The sequence below is a fragment of the Eleginops maclovinus genome, chromosome 11 (genome assembly GCF_036324505.1).
Source record: "Eleginops maclovinus isolate JMC-PN-2008 ecotype Puerto Natales chromosome 11, JC_Emac_rtc_rv5, whole genome shotgun sequence".
NCBI classification, from domain to species: domain Eukaryota; kingdom Metazoa; phylum Chordata; class Actinopteri; order Perciformes; family Eleginopidae; genus Eleginops; species Eleginops maclovinus.
This window is the reverse complement of record NC_086359.1, coordinates 12,714,599-12,726,965: the sequence shown is the minus strand read 5'-3', so window position 1 is coordinate 12,726,965 and position 12,367 is coordinate 12,714,599. Positions and strand designations below refer to the sequence as shown.

The window sequence follows — 12,367 nt, the reverse complement described above, 5'->3', positions numbered from 1 at the left end:
TCCGTGTTTACGTTTTTTGTGTGATTTTGGGTCCAAAATGTTCATATTGTATGTCAAAATGGAAAAAAAATAAAAACTATCAGGTTTTATAGGTGAGGTTGCCTTAAAAAAAAAAGATACCAAACATTGACATGCTAAACATTTCTTAATGGGATTTAGTAAGACAAATAAAAAATAAAAACGTAGCTTGAAAACGACCAAATTAGCCCCAACACTCCAAAGGGTTCAGTCATCAGAAAATAAGATTCTATCTGTGTTGCCTCTATTGGTATTTTTGTCATTATATATTTTCCAATGAGTCCTGTTTTCCAAAAAACACAAAAGGCTGATAAAAGGCAAGGTCATTTACTTTTCAATATTCCCTGTTAAATAATTATAGTGTAAAATATTCAACATATTTTGTTTAACTCTTTTGTCCCACACATCTAACCACTCAGTAATAAAAACGCAAATTGTAATGTATTTCCTAATGTCAGGTTCAACTCAAAACAATATCAAACAATTCACCCTTTTATTTTTGAAGGTGAGTCTCCTGGTAAATTATATGAATACAAATTAATAACATTATTGAACACAAATCCTGAATAAACTTCAGGCTGAAATTCAACACACAAGCATCGGTATAACAAAATGGGTCATGATTTGGCAGCCCTCAGTGTGGCTGTGAAGGGCGAGTGACAGATTTATGCCAGAACCCAGCAGCACACTGATGCAGTGGCAACGGTTTTACACCAGAGGTCAGACCAGAGCAGTGCATTAAAACCCAGTATATACAGTGTATATTTAGAATACATTTTATGCAGTTAGAATAACCTGAAAATGAATGAACTGGCCGTCTTTGTCTCTCATACAGACTACAAACACTTGTATCTGTGGGAAGAATGCAGTTGTTTTCCTATTTGATGAAATCAAATGACGACAATAATGGCTGTAAATACTGAATCATGTCTTGTATGTGCATAGAAATCAATTTAAAGATACTAGAGAAGAACATTATGAAATTCAATTCAATTTTCTTCAATAAATCATTTTTCATTTGTCTTTTTTGGCATGTGTGTGTGTTTTAAGTTTCCTGCTTACACATAGTGAGTTATCTGAGTTCAGGTTTAGGTCTAGAACCAGATGAAGCTTCACTATCACAGAGTTCAAGAAAACAATATTTTAGCAAATGTTATGTTCGTCACAACACTTAAAACGGCAAGATGGTAGGTTGAATATACTAGTGTTCAAAGTCACAGTCATTTTACATTATGGTTATAGTGGACCAATCACCTGTACGGTTATAATGGGTGATAGCGGAGCCACATGCTTTTGACAGCCTGAGGGGCCTGGAGGTTATCTGGTCAGGGATTGTTAAGCGATAGTTGTCCTTGATGAGAGTGTGGGTTCATGTGTACAGCCTATTAATCAATATTCTAGTTAAAGGTCATAAAGTGTTCATAAATTTGTGGATAGCATGTTGGAGTTATGTGTAAACATGTCTTGGAGTAGGAGCAGCCATACATAACGTGTATAGTACACATACATACATATCTGCCATATACATCTGTTTATACATAATGTATGCATCTGTCCATACCTCCTCATTCAACATTGTAAAGTATAAAGTATGTACAGTGTATTTAAATACTTTCACTGTATTCCACATATGTATATATTTCACATCCTCAAATCTTTATTGTTGTTATTGTATATATTCTTCTCTCTTCTTCTCTGCACTATTTTATTTATCTTATTTGCACCATGTATGTTGAGTTGTTGGGGGAGCATGGGATGTAAGATTTGAATTGCTAACATATAAGTTGTGCTGTGCATATGACCAATAAAACCTTGAAACCTTGAAACCTCTTGGGAGGCATCAAGCCAGGATGCCTCCAGGGGCCCCTGGGCATTGGGCACTGAGAGCTACACGTCCACATGTAACACCACGTAATAAGTCTGCACTATTGAATAACAGGCTGTGAACGCTGCACACAGTTGCTTTATAGTATAAAAAAGCTCTTTCACTGATCACTTCATTAATTCCCTCCAACTGAACCAGGGGCGTTGCTAAAATAAAATAAAAATGATAATAAAGTTGATAGTGTACAGTGTAGGGAGACCCAGAGACAGTTTAGAAAGAATATTCGACCTTATCGAAAATCATAGGTATTTATGGCGGTTAAGAATGAGTTTTATTTCAAATGCTTTACAATGAGTGAGGTTGTCCACTTGCCCAGGTTGCCCATATGGTAGATCTGGCCCAGGGAGGCACATATGTTATTGGTCAGTCCACTTCATTTACAAACAGCATTAATATAGAAAACCTTTTGTTTTTGCTTTTAGCCAATTTTTTTGTGGTTTATTCACCATTCCTTTTATGCATTTTGATCAGATATCCTGCTTTGTCAGCTGCATTGCCCTCCCAGTTTCCCTTTCCCCATATAATCTTAGTATGTCTTCAATAAATTGTAAATCTTAAACAAACACTGCAACTAAGGATTATTAACAGTCTATCTATCGTTGCTTTTTTGATTATATGTTTCTAATCATTCACAAATGTGTGTGTTTTTTGTTTTTTAGAATTAGCACTGACTTGACATTATCAGTCTAATAATAATTGCAACATAGTGTTTTGTACTGAAATGCACTTTCCCCTCTAGGAATACAATGTAACACAAGCATACATGCTGAGTTTCAACCTTCACCTGATACATGTGGACGTCCCCTCCTCATATCAGGCGTACTGTCGAATAGTAAGTTTAGCTTAGGTTTCTAACGGAGCGAAATGACCCGAAAGTACCCTAGTGGCCGCCATGATAAGAGCTGTTCGAAGATAGGAAAGGAGCTCTATAACCTCCTTTAGCTGATGAATCACTGGACCTTCCTTTACGATAGGAAAGGAGAAAATGCTGTCCCACAATGCCTTGCGGCCGCAACATTTACCGTGCCACAACATTCGGCCGTTCACAGAAACAGGCTCACAGCCGATCGTGAGAAATGCGTTTCATGAAAGTTACGGTGCTTATTAAGCAATTTAAAACTTATACCGTAAAGCGCTTTGTTTTGAACGTTCAACACTGTATTAATCAAAAGGAGAAATATGAACGTTACTTTTTTACTGAAATGATCAAATAAAGTCCACATTTCAATGTTTACTGAGGTGTGTGGGGTTTCTTAAACGTTTTAAAACATGTTTGAATTGTGATATACAAAATGATAGGTTAAGGCATAACTAGTTTATTATAAACACATTTGTATTTATTTTAAAATATTTCAGAAAATCATACATATTGGGATTCATGTGGGTTAATACGTGTGGACCGGAGGGTTGAGGGTGACAAGCATAAGTTTAACTTTTCTTTTTTATTTCAATTCCAACCTTTGTAATGAAAAATATATGTTTCACTGTTGTCCATGTTCATAACGCATAAAACAACACCATCAGAGCACGGTGCAGAATAGATGCACTTTCAGTAGTCCGCTTTATAGAGACTATAGTTCCCCACAGCAGACGCACATTAATAACGTCCTTCACCATAAATACGTGGGATAGTGTAAGTGCAGTCGGATTCTCAAAGCACCGCAGCTGCTTCTCCTAAGTCCTTTTGAATTCTCCTATCCACTATTCCTTAACCCCGGGACGTTTCACGCAAAGGTCAAGGAATAGTAGATAGGAATAGAGGATAGGAGCTGAGTTTTTGACTATTCGACCATACCCCAGGATCGAAACATACCTGCCGATACTTCCTGATACGGCTCAAGACAGCTGACCAAGAACCGACCAATCAGAAGTCGTTCGCCTTTGTAAATACACGGTTGATTTAAGAAAGTGTAAAGAGCAAACGGAGAGAGCGAGGAGCCATGACGGTGGAGACAAGTGGTAAGTAGGTGATTTACTTTATACGGCTGTGAACATGTCTGGGAGTCTCACTGTGTTACGTTTAAAACTAAAGTTGGTTTACAGGTGACTGCATCACTGCAATAATGATCCAAAAACAAATCAGTCTTATTAAACGCAGGTGATGGGTCCAACACAGCACCATTTATATCCTGCATGTTCGGAGCTCAACGCTATGTTTGATTTCAATAAGCATTGACTTCTAGGCTTTGATATTTTACATTTAGCAACATGGTTGTATTATTTTGACTTTGTATCTTTTTAAAATCTTAATGTATTTTAACTTCTTCAGCAGCCAATGATAATACATTATAATGCAGTGTTGTTGTTTTTTTTTTAAATTGAAAACAGATAGAATGTACTTTTCATTTCTGAAGCTACAGCTTGGAGATTGTCTAAATGTTTAGAATCGAAATCAATATAAGTTTTGGTCACTACGTTTTATTCCTCTATTTCTAATGATTTTTTTAATTTAAATGTTGTATATTTTGTTCAACAACAAACAGAGGGAAAGAGTGGATGTAGGGCAGGTTGTTATCCCCAAGAATGTGACTAGAGAAAGTGCTAGCTGTAAAAACCATGGATTATAATTGGATTATGTAAACCTCCAGTTTTAACTTTAACCTCAGGCTGCTCAGCACTTAGATGATTTTTGCACCATGGAAAGTTGAAAGACCGAGATCTTATACTGTTTAATGACTCAAATATTTGTGGTGAAAATTAGTGAAGGTTCAATATATGAGGCCAACAATGGAGTTTCATTTATGCATTAGAATTGATCATCATACAATAAACAAGTACAATAAAACACTCTGTTAGCTGTGTGAAACTCCAGAAAAAACAACAACATTTTCTTTATTTTGAGAAAAAAAACTTGATCTTACATCTTTAAAATTAAACAAATGTAAACACCCTATTGTTTCCCAATCAAACTGGATGAGGCCATCTTTATTTATTTTTTAAAACAGCAATATGTTACTTATCTAAAGTCAGTTATCCCATTTCTCTTCAAAATCATCCATTTACATAGTGTTGCATTTTTAGCTGATTAAACTTGTATTACTGAAAGTCAATTTTGTATTTTTAGTGACAAAAGATTTTTTAACTCCTTAAATATGTGCTTAAATGATGAATTTGTACTAATCCAACCAACAACAAAAAAAACCCTGTATTTGTTATTGTGTTTACAGACACGAGAGGATCTGCCCCAACACGCATCAGCAGCAGCCGACAGGTAAGAATAAAACACCTGTAAAACTCCTCTGTCATAATACCATGAGTCATCTGCTGCACCGGCTCAACCCTATTACAGGGTAACAGGCTTTTAAATTATTTAGAAAATTGGGATTACATTTCTTCCAAGCCCTTAATCTCTGTGGCATCTCATGAAAAAAACTGGTATCGAGCAGTTAATGTTATGTAACATCCACAACCAGTTTATAGTGTAATACTCCTGCTGTAAAACCTGCTTTCCTTTGTTTCAGTGCCTGAACACAGAATTATTGTATGAAAATGTTGAAATGTAATTATTATACGACATGTCTTCAGAAAACTTGCAGGGTTCTTTTTCAACATGTTGACCCTGAGACAGTTCATGTCATCAAGTCAACACTGTTGAAATTAGGGTTAACCAATTAAAAGCTTATTTCAAAGAATGTCACATTAAGATACAGATCTACAAGCACTGTCATGTTCATATGGGTTGATATTATATCTGAAAAATATAAATGTCCACCTGCCTGGTTTCTTTTTCCGACCTTGGATATGTCACTTCTTTCTGTTTGTCTTTTTGTTCCATGGGACAGGCTCAACCTGACAAGTTGCATTTTTTTACCCTCGCATACCAGTTTTTTGAGCCCTGAACATAACAAAGAGGATTTTAAATAATAGACCTTGAACATGATGAGTAACCATGGGCAAGGTTAATGAGAGTTCATTTTACTCCTGTAGAATGGGTGTGTGCGCTATATTTGGAAATATATCTGCCTTTGTCCTTTTGTGAATTTTTGCTGACTAAATGTCTTAAAGAACAGATTTTAGGCAACACATTTAGTCAATTCATTCTCCTTACAAGGATTAATGCACAAGGATGCATAAGTATCAGCGGAAGGTTCTGTCAGTGACATTGTTCCCACTGTTGCCATGGCTGTGTAAAGGGCAGCCGGGGTAAAAGCAGCAGTTTTCTTTTGAAGGTCTTTGAATTGACATCAATCCCTAGATTTTATACCTGCTGAGTGGACTGATCCTGTTTTTTCTCACTGTGGCTGGCTCAGATTTTGCTTTTATTAAAAGCACTTGGTGGTCGGACACTTCTGCACAATTTACATTTAAGTATTAAAGATAATAGAAACACTAGGATGTCTGAAACAGAACATTAAGTTCATCTGTTGTCAAGGGACACACGATCCCTTTAAATCTGTTTAGGTAACACTAAAATATTTCAAAAGTGTTTATTGAAAACCTTAATCTCAGATTAATTTACTGCCTGGTCATCACTGTCAACAAAACTCATTCAAATATCATATATGAATAATCTCAATACAGAAAATGTAACCTTTAACAGTGTTGATCATTTTTAAATGATTTCAACATGCACAAATATATAGCTTTTTGAATATGCCAGTACCTTATTTAACTTCATATTTTCTAAACAATGCTTTCTACGTGTACATTATTTATGGAGTAGAAATGTGATGCTAAATCTTGGCTTTATAGTTCTTCCAATAATCAAAACCAAAAAACAATAATGCGTAATAGTATGCTTAGGATAACTGGATACATTGCTGCCATCCTCATTTTTTTTATGCTCATGTTTGCACCCTGTGATGTTTCTGTGGGAAACGCTGATGTAGCTCCACATCATGAGACTGCACAGTATTATCAGAGTAACAGAGAGTCTCATAGATACATCATTGTTGCCTTTCCTCCACCCAGGAGGGCTCTGGAGGACTGTGGGACTCTGTGAAGAAAGCTGCTGTGGTCATCGGATCTGGAATCTTATTCTTGGCTGCATTCGGCAACTCACTGACATGGTAGGATCTCATTACAAGTTACATTGTTACAATAAGACAAACCAAAATCTTTTCCGGTGTTAAATTAAGGAGGAAAGAACAAATTAACTTGAATGTTTTCATTGTTTGTGCAAGAAGCGGAAAAATGATTTTTACGAAGGATGTTTATAAAAAAGTTGGAGTTCTTGTCATGAAATTAACTTAAGGAGAAAATGTATAATTGAACTAGAAATTAAATTAACTTCACTGGTACGTACAGATCACCACATAAGAAAATATTTGTATCCTGTCAAACAGATTCATGCGATTATTCGTATATATTTTGTGAATTCTTTAATTCACAAATATTGAATTCTTCGGAAAACAAAAAAAACAGTTGGCTAACATTTTTTATGGTTGATTCAGTGGATGAAAATAGTACTTTTTATCAAGATTATTTCAAAAAATGAAATATAATTTATTTGCAGGAGTAGTCCTCTGAGTTTTATTGTTTGTTATGTGATATTTGACAAGGTTTCCTTTCCCAGGCATCTTCAGAGATTCTGGGGAGCTTCAGGAGATTTTTGGCAGAACTTGTGGACCAGGGTGTACGTGGGGTTTGAGGGTCATGAGACTGCTTTATTCTACTTGGGTAAGAAATAAAAACACAATAGATATTTTCTTTTTCAAAAACGTGTTCTGTAGAAGAGCACTTTGCAGCCAACACACAAAAGAGTACAAACCCCAGAGGAAATGCCACATTTGCATAGCTTTGACAATATTTGTTTAGCTTTGCATATCAAGGAATGACCTCTGGTGTCTCTTTTATGATGTACCCATTTTGTTGTTGTTGATGTTGTGTCAGTTGTGTAGCTGCTTTAACTTTATGTGCTGCCAGTCACAAATGCATTCACAGATAGGGCAATTATCAGTGAAACGTGTAAGGCTCTTTCTCCAGGAAGTAATTATGTAACAGGTCTGAAGGTAAATCAATAAAGCATAGAGCAAGTCACAGTAAAAAAGTGCAACCCTGCATGATTTCTGTGATTTATGTTAATTATCAAAATCCAAATTCTAGTGAGCTCAGAAATAACAAGGCCAGACATTTAAAAACTTCCGCACTTATCTGCAGAATCTGTTTTGAAAATCGTGGTTTCCCAGGTTCTGGCTAGTTACAGTATGTCTCGGTATTTTCTCAACAGGGACAATGTTGGTCCCCACTCTGGCGTTTTGGGGTACAAACACTCTGTTGCTGCTGGTGGACACCACCGGGAAACCCTCCTTCATCACTCGCTACCGAATCCAGCCGGAGAAGAATAACCCGGTATGTCCTGCACTGACTCTCTAACAGTATCTCTCACTTTAAATACAAAAACAGTACTACCTCCACCAGAGGAATTTGATTATCACTGAGATACCAACTTCCACTCAATCTCTCCTCCAATACTGATACTGCATGAACAGCCTCTACTCTAGATTTTCTGACCCTTTTTAACCTTTGAGTCATAAGAGAAACTATTTTATGGCATACATTTTGTGTGTTTACAGATAATAAATCCATGTAATCTCAGTCTCCTTATCTTTATTCGGCCCTTACACGCCAGGTTAAACTAAGCATTATTGTAATGATAAATACATGTGTTTAAAACATGTCTCCTTTGACAACAAATCAGAGATTTGCTTAATCAGTTGTTGGCATCACAATTATTATCAAACATGAAAAACGACAGGGAATAAAATAGCAATATATTATTTGTGTCAAAATTAGAAAGATAAATACACAAATGAAGGGTAATAAATGAATAATGATTATTATAACATTCTGTTTTTATCAATTTATGTATACATGTAGTTTCCTATTTATTTTAGACATTTATTGATATTTTTATATTTAATTCCCTCATTTAAAAAATTAATTTATACATTTTTCAACCTCTGCCTTTTATTATGTAATGTGTTCCTGTTGGGAACTCAAAGTATGAGCTGTATTGCCTGCATGCATGTGTATGAACGGCCCTGAGTGCTCTGATGTGATGTGAACACCTGGCCGTTTGACCAAAGTCCTCTCACAGTGTTTGATTAAACAGACGTTGATGGAGACTGGGGAGATACAAGCTGACATTACTGATAACCAGAGGGGCTGTAATCAGATTAACCTTTAAAGATGATAATGAGGAACACATTGCACAAGAAGCTCAATTATCTATCAGTCAATTTGAGTTGGTCAAAATCCTTTAATAACACACATGCAAAGATGAAGTATGTTATTCCCAATTTGAATATACATAATGTGGGGGGTTCAACACCTATAGGTTTACATATATTTTTGCAGCATACCATTGTATCAGAAACTTTATAATGAAGCTGCACAAGTCCTTGTTTGTGTCCTGTGAGCTTTCTATGGCCCATTATTGCGTGAAAGGATACGTGACGTGACTGATTGTAACCTCCTTAACTTGAACCCTAGTTGTCATAAACAAAGACAGGATGTTCTGTTTTGTAGCATCAATTCATCTTTTATCAAGCAATCTATCTATATATCTTGAATTCAATACTTTGAAATGCATGGCAGAGCCCTTGGGTCAATCTTCAGAGCGCAACTTTAATAAAACCAACATTCACTCTCATCGGTTAGAAAGGCATATTGGTAGGTTATTATGTTGGTACTTGAGTAAACACATGTTCTTAGAGAATTGCACTGCAACTGTTCAAAAGTTCATATGTGTACACTGCAGACAAACACACAAGGGGCCAGATGTTCATAACACATAGGGTCCAAAGTCTATTGGGAACAAGTTGACTGTTATTGACAACTGTCCTTTGTCTTCAACGTAGTGAAGCTGATCACTTGAAAAAAACAAGCTTCCAGTGTCAATTCTGACCTCTAAACATACATATCTTTGTTGTATCTTACTGCTAAACCTAATAAACAAACTTCATAAAAAAAGAATCTCCCATAAAAGCTGGAGATGTTATTAAAAATGTGCAAAAGGAGAAAAATGTCCAAATACATGTCCAACTCAACATGTAGGTTATGTACTGTAATGTCCCGATCTTCCAGGTGGATCCAGTTAGGCTTCGCCATGTGTTGAAGACCGTCATCTTCAACTATGTGTTCATCTCGGGGTCGATGGTGGTGATTTCTCGATACCTGATGACCATGAGAGGAAACCCCTGTGGCCCTGAGCTGCCCACCTTCCACTGGGCCCTCGCAGAGCTGGCTTTCTTCTCCCTCTTGGAGGAATTTATGTTTTACTATTCACACAGGTTTGGATCCATCATTTTATTTACACCTGTGCTTTTTCTGACTGTAACATGACATAATGTGCCCTTTTTCAATTTAATTTCTAACCAGTAAACGATCAGTTTTCATTGAAACAATGAGCTTTAAACATTACTGCCACCTAGTGGTACGTGTGAAGAATGTCAACACAAATAAGAACAACATTGCAACATAATATAGTTGTACTATAATTTGGAAATGCTTCCCACATGTTGGAGTTCGTTATTTCTTCTATAGTATGACTTATTTTCCACATACTAAACTATTATATATATGCCAAGTATTTTTTCCACATAATTCGTACATGCTATGGTATTACTTTTTATGGTAGGCACAGCACTATTTTGAAAAGGACTTGTAATTGTGTGTTGTTATTATTACCAAAGGATCTGAGTATTCCCGTAAACATTACGTTTTGTTGTTAAATGTATCTGTGAGTAACCATATTTTGTCCTCATCTTATTTCTCTCAGACTTTTCCACCATCCCAGCCTCTATAAGAGATTCCACAAACAGCACCATGAGTGGACTGCTCCCATTGGAGTCGTCTGCATATACGCTCATCCTCTGGAGCATGTGGTAAATGACTCCCTCCTTTCTAACTCTCTCAGTATTTTTCACTCTCCATGTTATCTGGATATTTATCAGCCATTAAAAGCAGTTTGTTCCTCATCTTCGCTGTTAGATCTCCAACATGTTGCCGGTGGCGCTCGGGCCGGTACTCCTTGGCTCCCACGTGTCCACCACCGCCATGTGGTACAGTGTGGCTCTGATCAGCACCACCATCTCCCACTGTGGATACCACCTCCCCTTCCTGCCCTCCCCCGAGTTCCATGACTTTCACCACCTCAGGTGAGCCCAGTAATGTTTTTCTGATGGATTCCTTATCTTTTGAATTTACACAAATCATTGTTGAATTAAAGACAACTGTCAGCAGGAGGGTGTTTGTGGGATTGAGACAAAATAATCTTTAATGTGTGTGATGATGTAATTACAGGAACATGCCACCCAGATGTCTTTACTAAATATAGAATGACACTTATTTAAAAGGTCATCCTCATTTAATCTATTTCTTTTCTGTTTCCAGGTTTAACCAGTGCTTTGGGGTCTTCGGCATGCTGGATCGGCTCCACGGCACCGATACTAAGTTCAGGCAGACCAAGCAGTATGAACGGCACTCAGTCCTCACCAGCCTCACACCTCTGAACGATAGCATCCCCGACACGCCCAAAAAGGGCCATTGATGACGCCTGACCCCTGATCTTTAACTACAGGCCTTGACTAGTTTCTGATCAAGACATTTCTAATCTTTAATGAGATTATTATTTATTCTATTAAATTTCAATTATTTGAATCCAGAACACTTGTTGCTTTAAACTGTGAAGGTCTGACACACTATAGCCACCAACCCCATTTCCAAGTAGAACTGCTGTACTTGATTAGACATGCAGATCAAATGATGCCATTTATTTTTATCTTCCTGTGAGCTAGAAATGCTTTTAATGTAGCTCATGATTTAGGGTTATTTTCTATTCCTTCTGGATATGAAAGTGTACATTTTGTTCTAATCACCATGGAGAAGTTTATAGAAGCTCATGTCCACCAAGACACGAATAGATGAAAAAGAAAGCATGATATGGTATTATAGAATATGCAGACAATGGTATAAAAAAAGGCTGATTGGGACAATTTCAGGTTATTGAAGATGCCGAGTTGATTTCCGACATTTTCAGGATAAAAACAATTGCAGTTTTAACCAGAAAGAGGCAGTTGTCCCTACTCAAAAATTCTGTTTTAGGATACTGGTACTTTGAGGGGGGTCATACATTTAGGTGGGTAAAATAATGACACAAACTCTTTTTCTACACTTGCAAATGTATCTTAAGTCATGTTTTAATTCTTCAAAACACAATTGGTATTTTAAGTAATGGCAAGTGTCAGCACTCCACTTTGTGTTCCCTACTGCTCAGGCAGGAGATACGTTTGCACTTTCCATTTCTGTTTAAATATCCTTGAATGTAAAATGTGTATTAATTGTGGCCTTAGTAATGATTGTATAACAAAAGCATGAATGTTCAATATTGTGATATGTTAATATTTTTGATGGGATCGTTTACTAATAAAAGATTGCACGAAAAGCTGTGGATTTTCTTCCTACGTTCCAAATAAAACAAAACTCAACATGCATAGAGAAATAATCACTCAAAAGTCCGTG

The 12,367-nt window shown here is 36.5% G+C and overlaps 1 protein-coding gene across 1 annotated transcript; it reads left to right on the top strand.

The window, feature by feature from the left end:
- Positions 1 to 3,654: 3,654 nt before the first annotated feature.
- On the top strand, positions 3,655 to 12,360 carry faxdc2 (fatty acid hydroxylase domain containing 2). Its single transcript, XM_063894685.1, has 9 exons — positions 3,655 to 3,862; positions 5,071 to 5,114; positions 6,815 to 6,912; positions 7,419 to 7,522; positions 8,073 to 8,194; positions 9,932 to 10,137; positions 10,626 to 10,731; positions 10,838 to 11,004; positions 11,240 to 12,360. Exons 1-9 carry the CDS (start codon positions 3,844 to 3,846, stop codon positions 11,394 to 11,396), a joined length of 1,023 nt encoding a protein of 340 aa, XP_063750755.1. The 5' UTR covers positions 3,655 to 3,843; the 3' UTR covers positions 11,397 to 12,360.
- Positions 12,361 to 12,367: the final 7 nt, after the last annotated feature.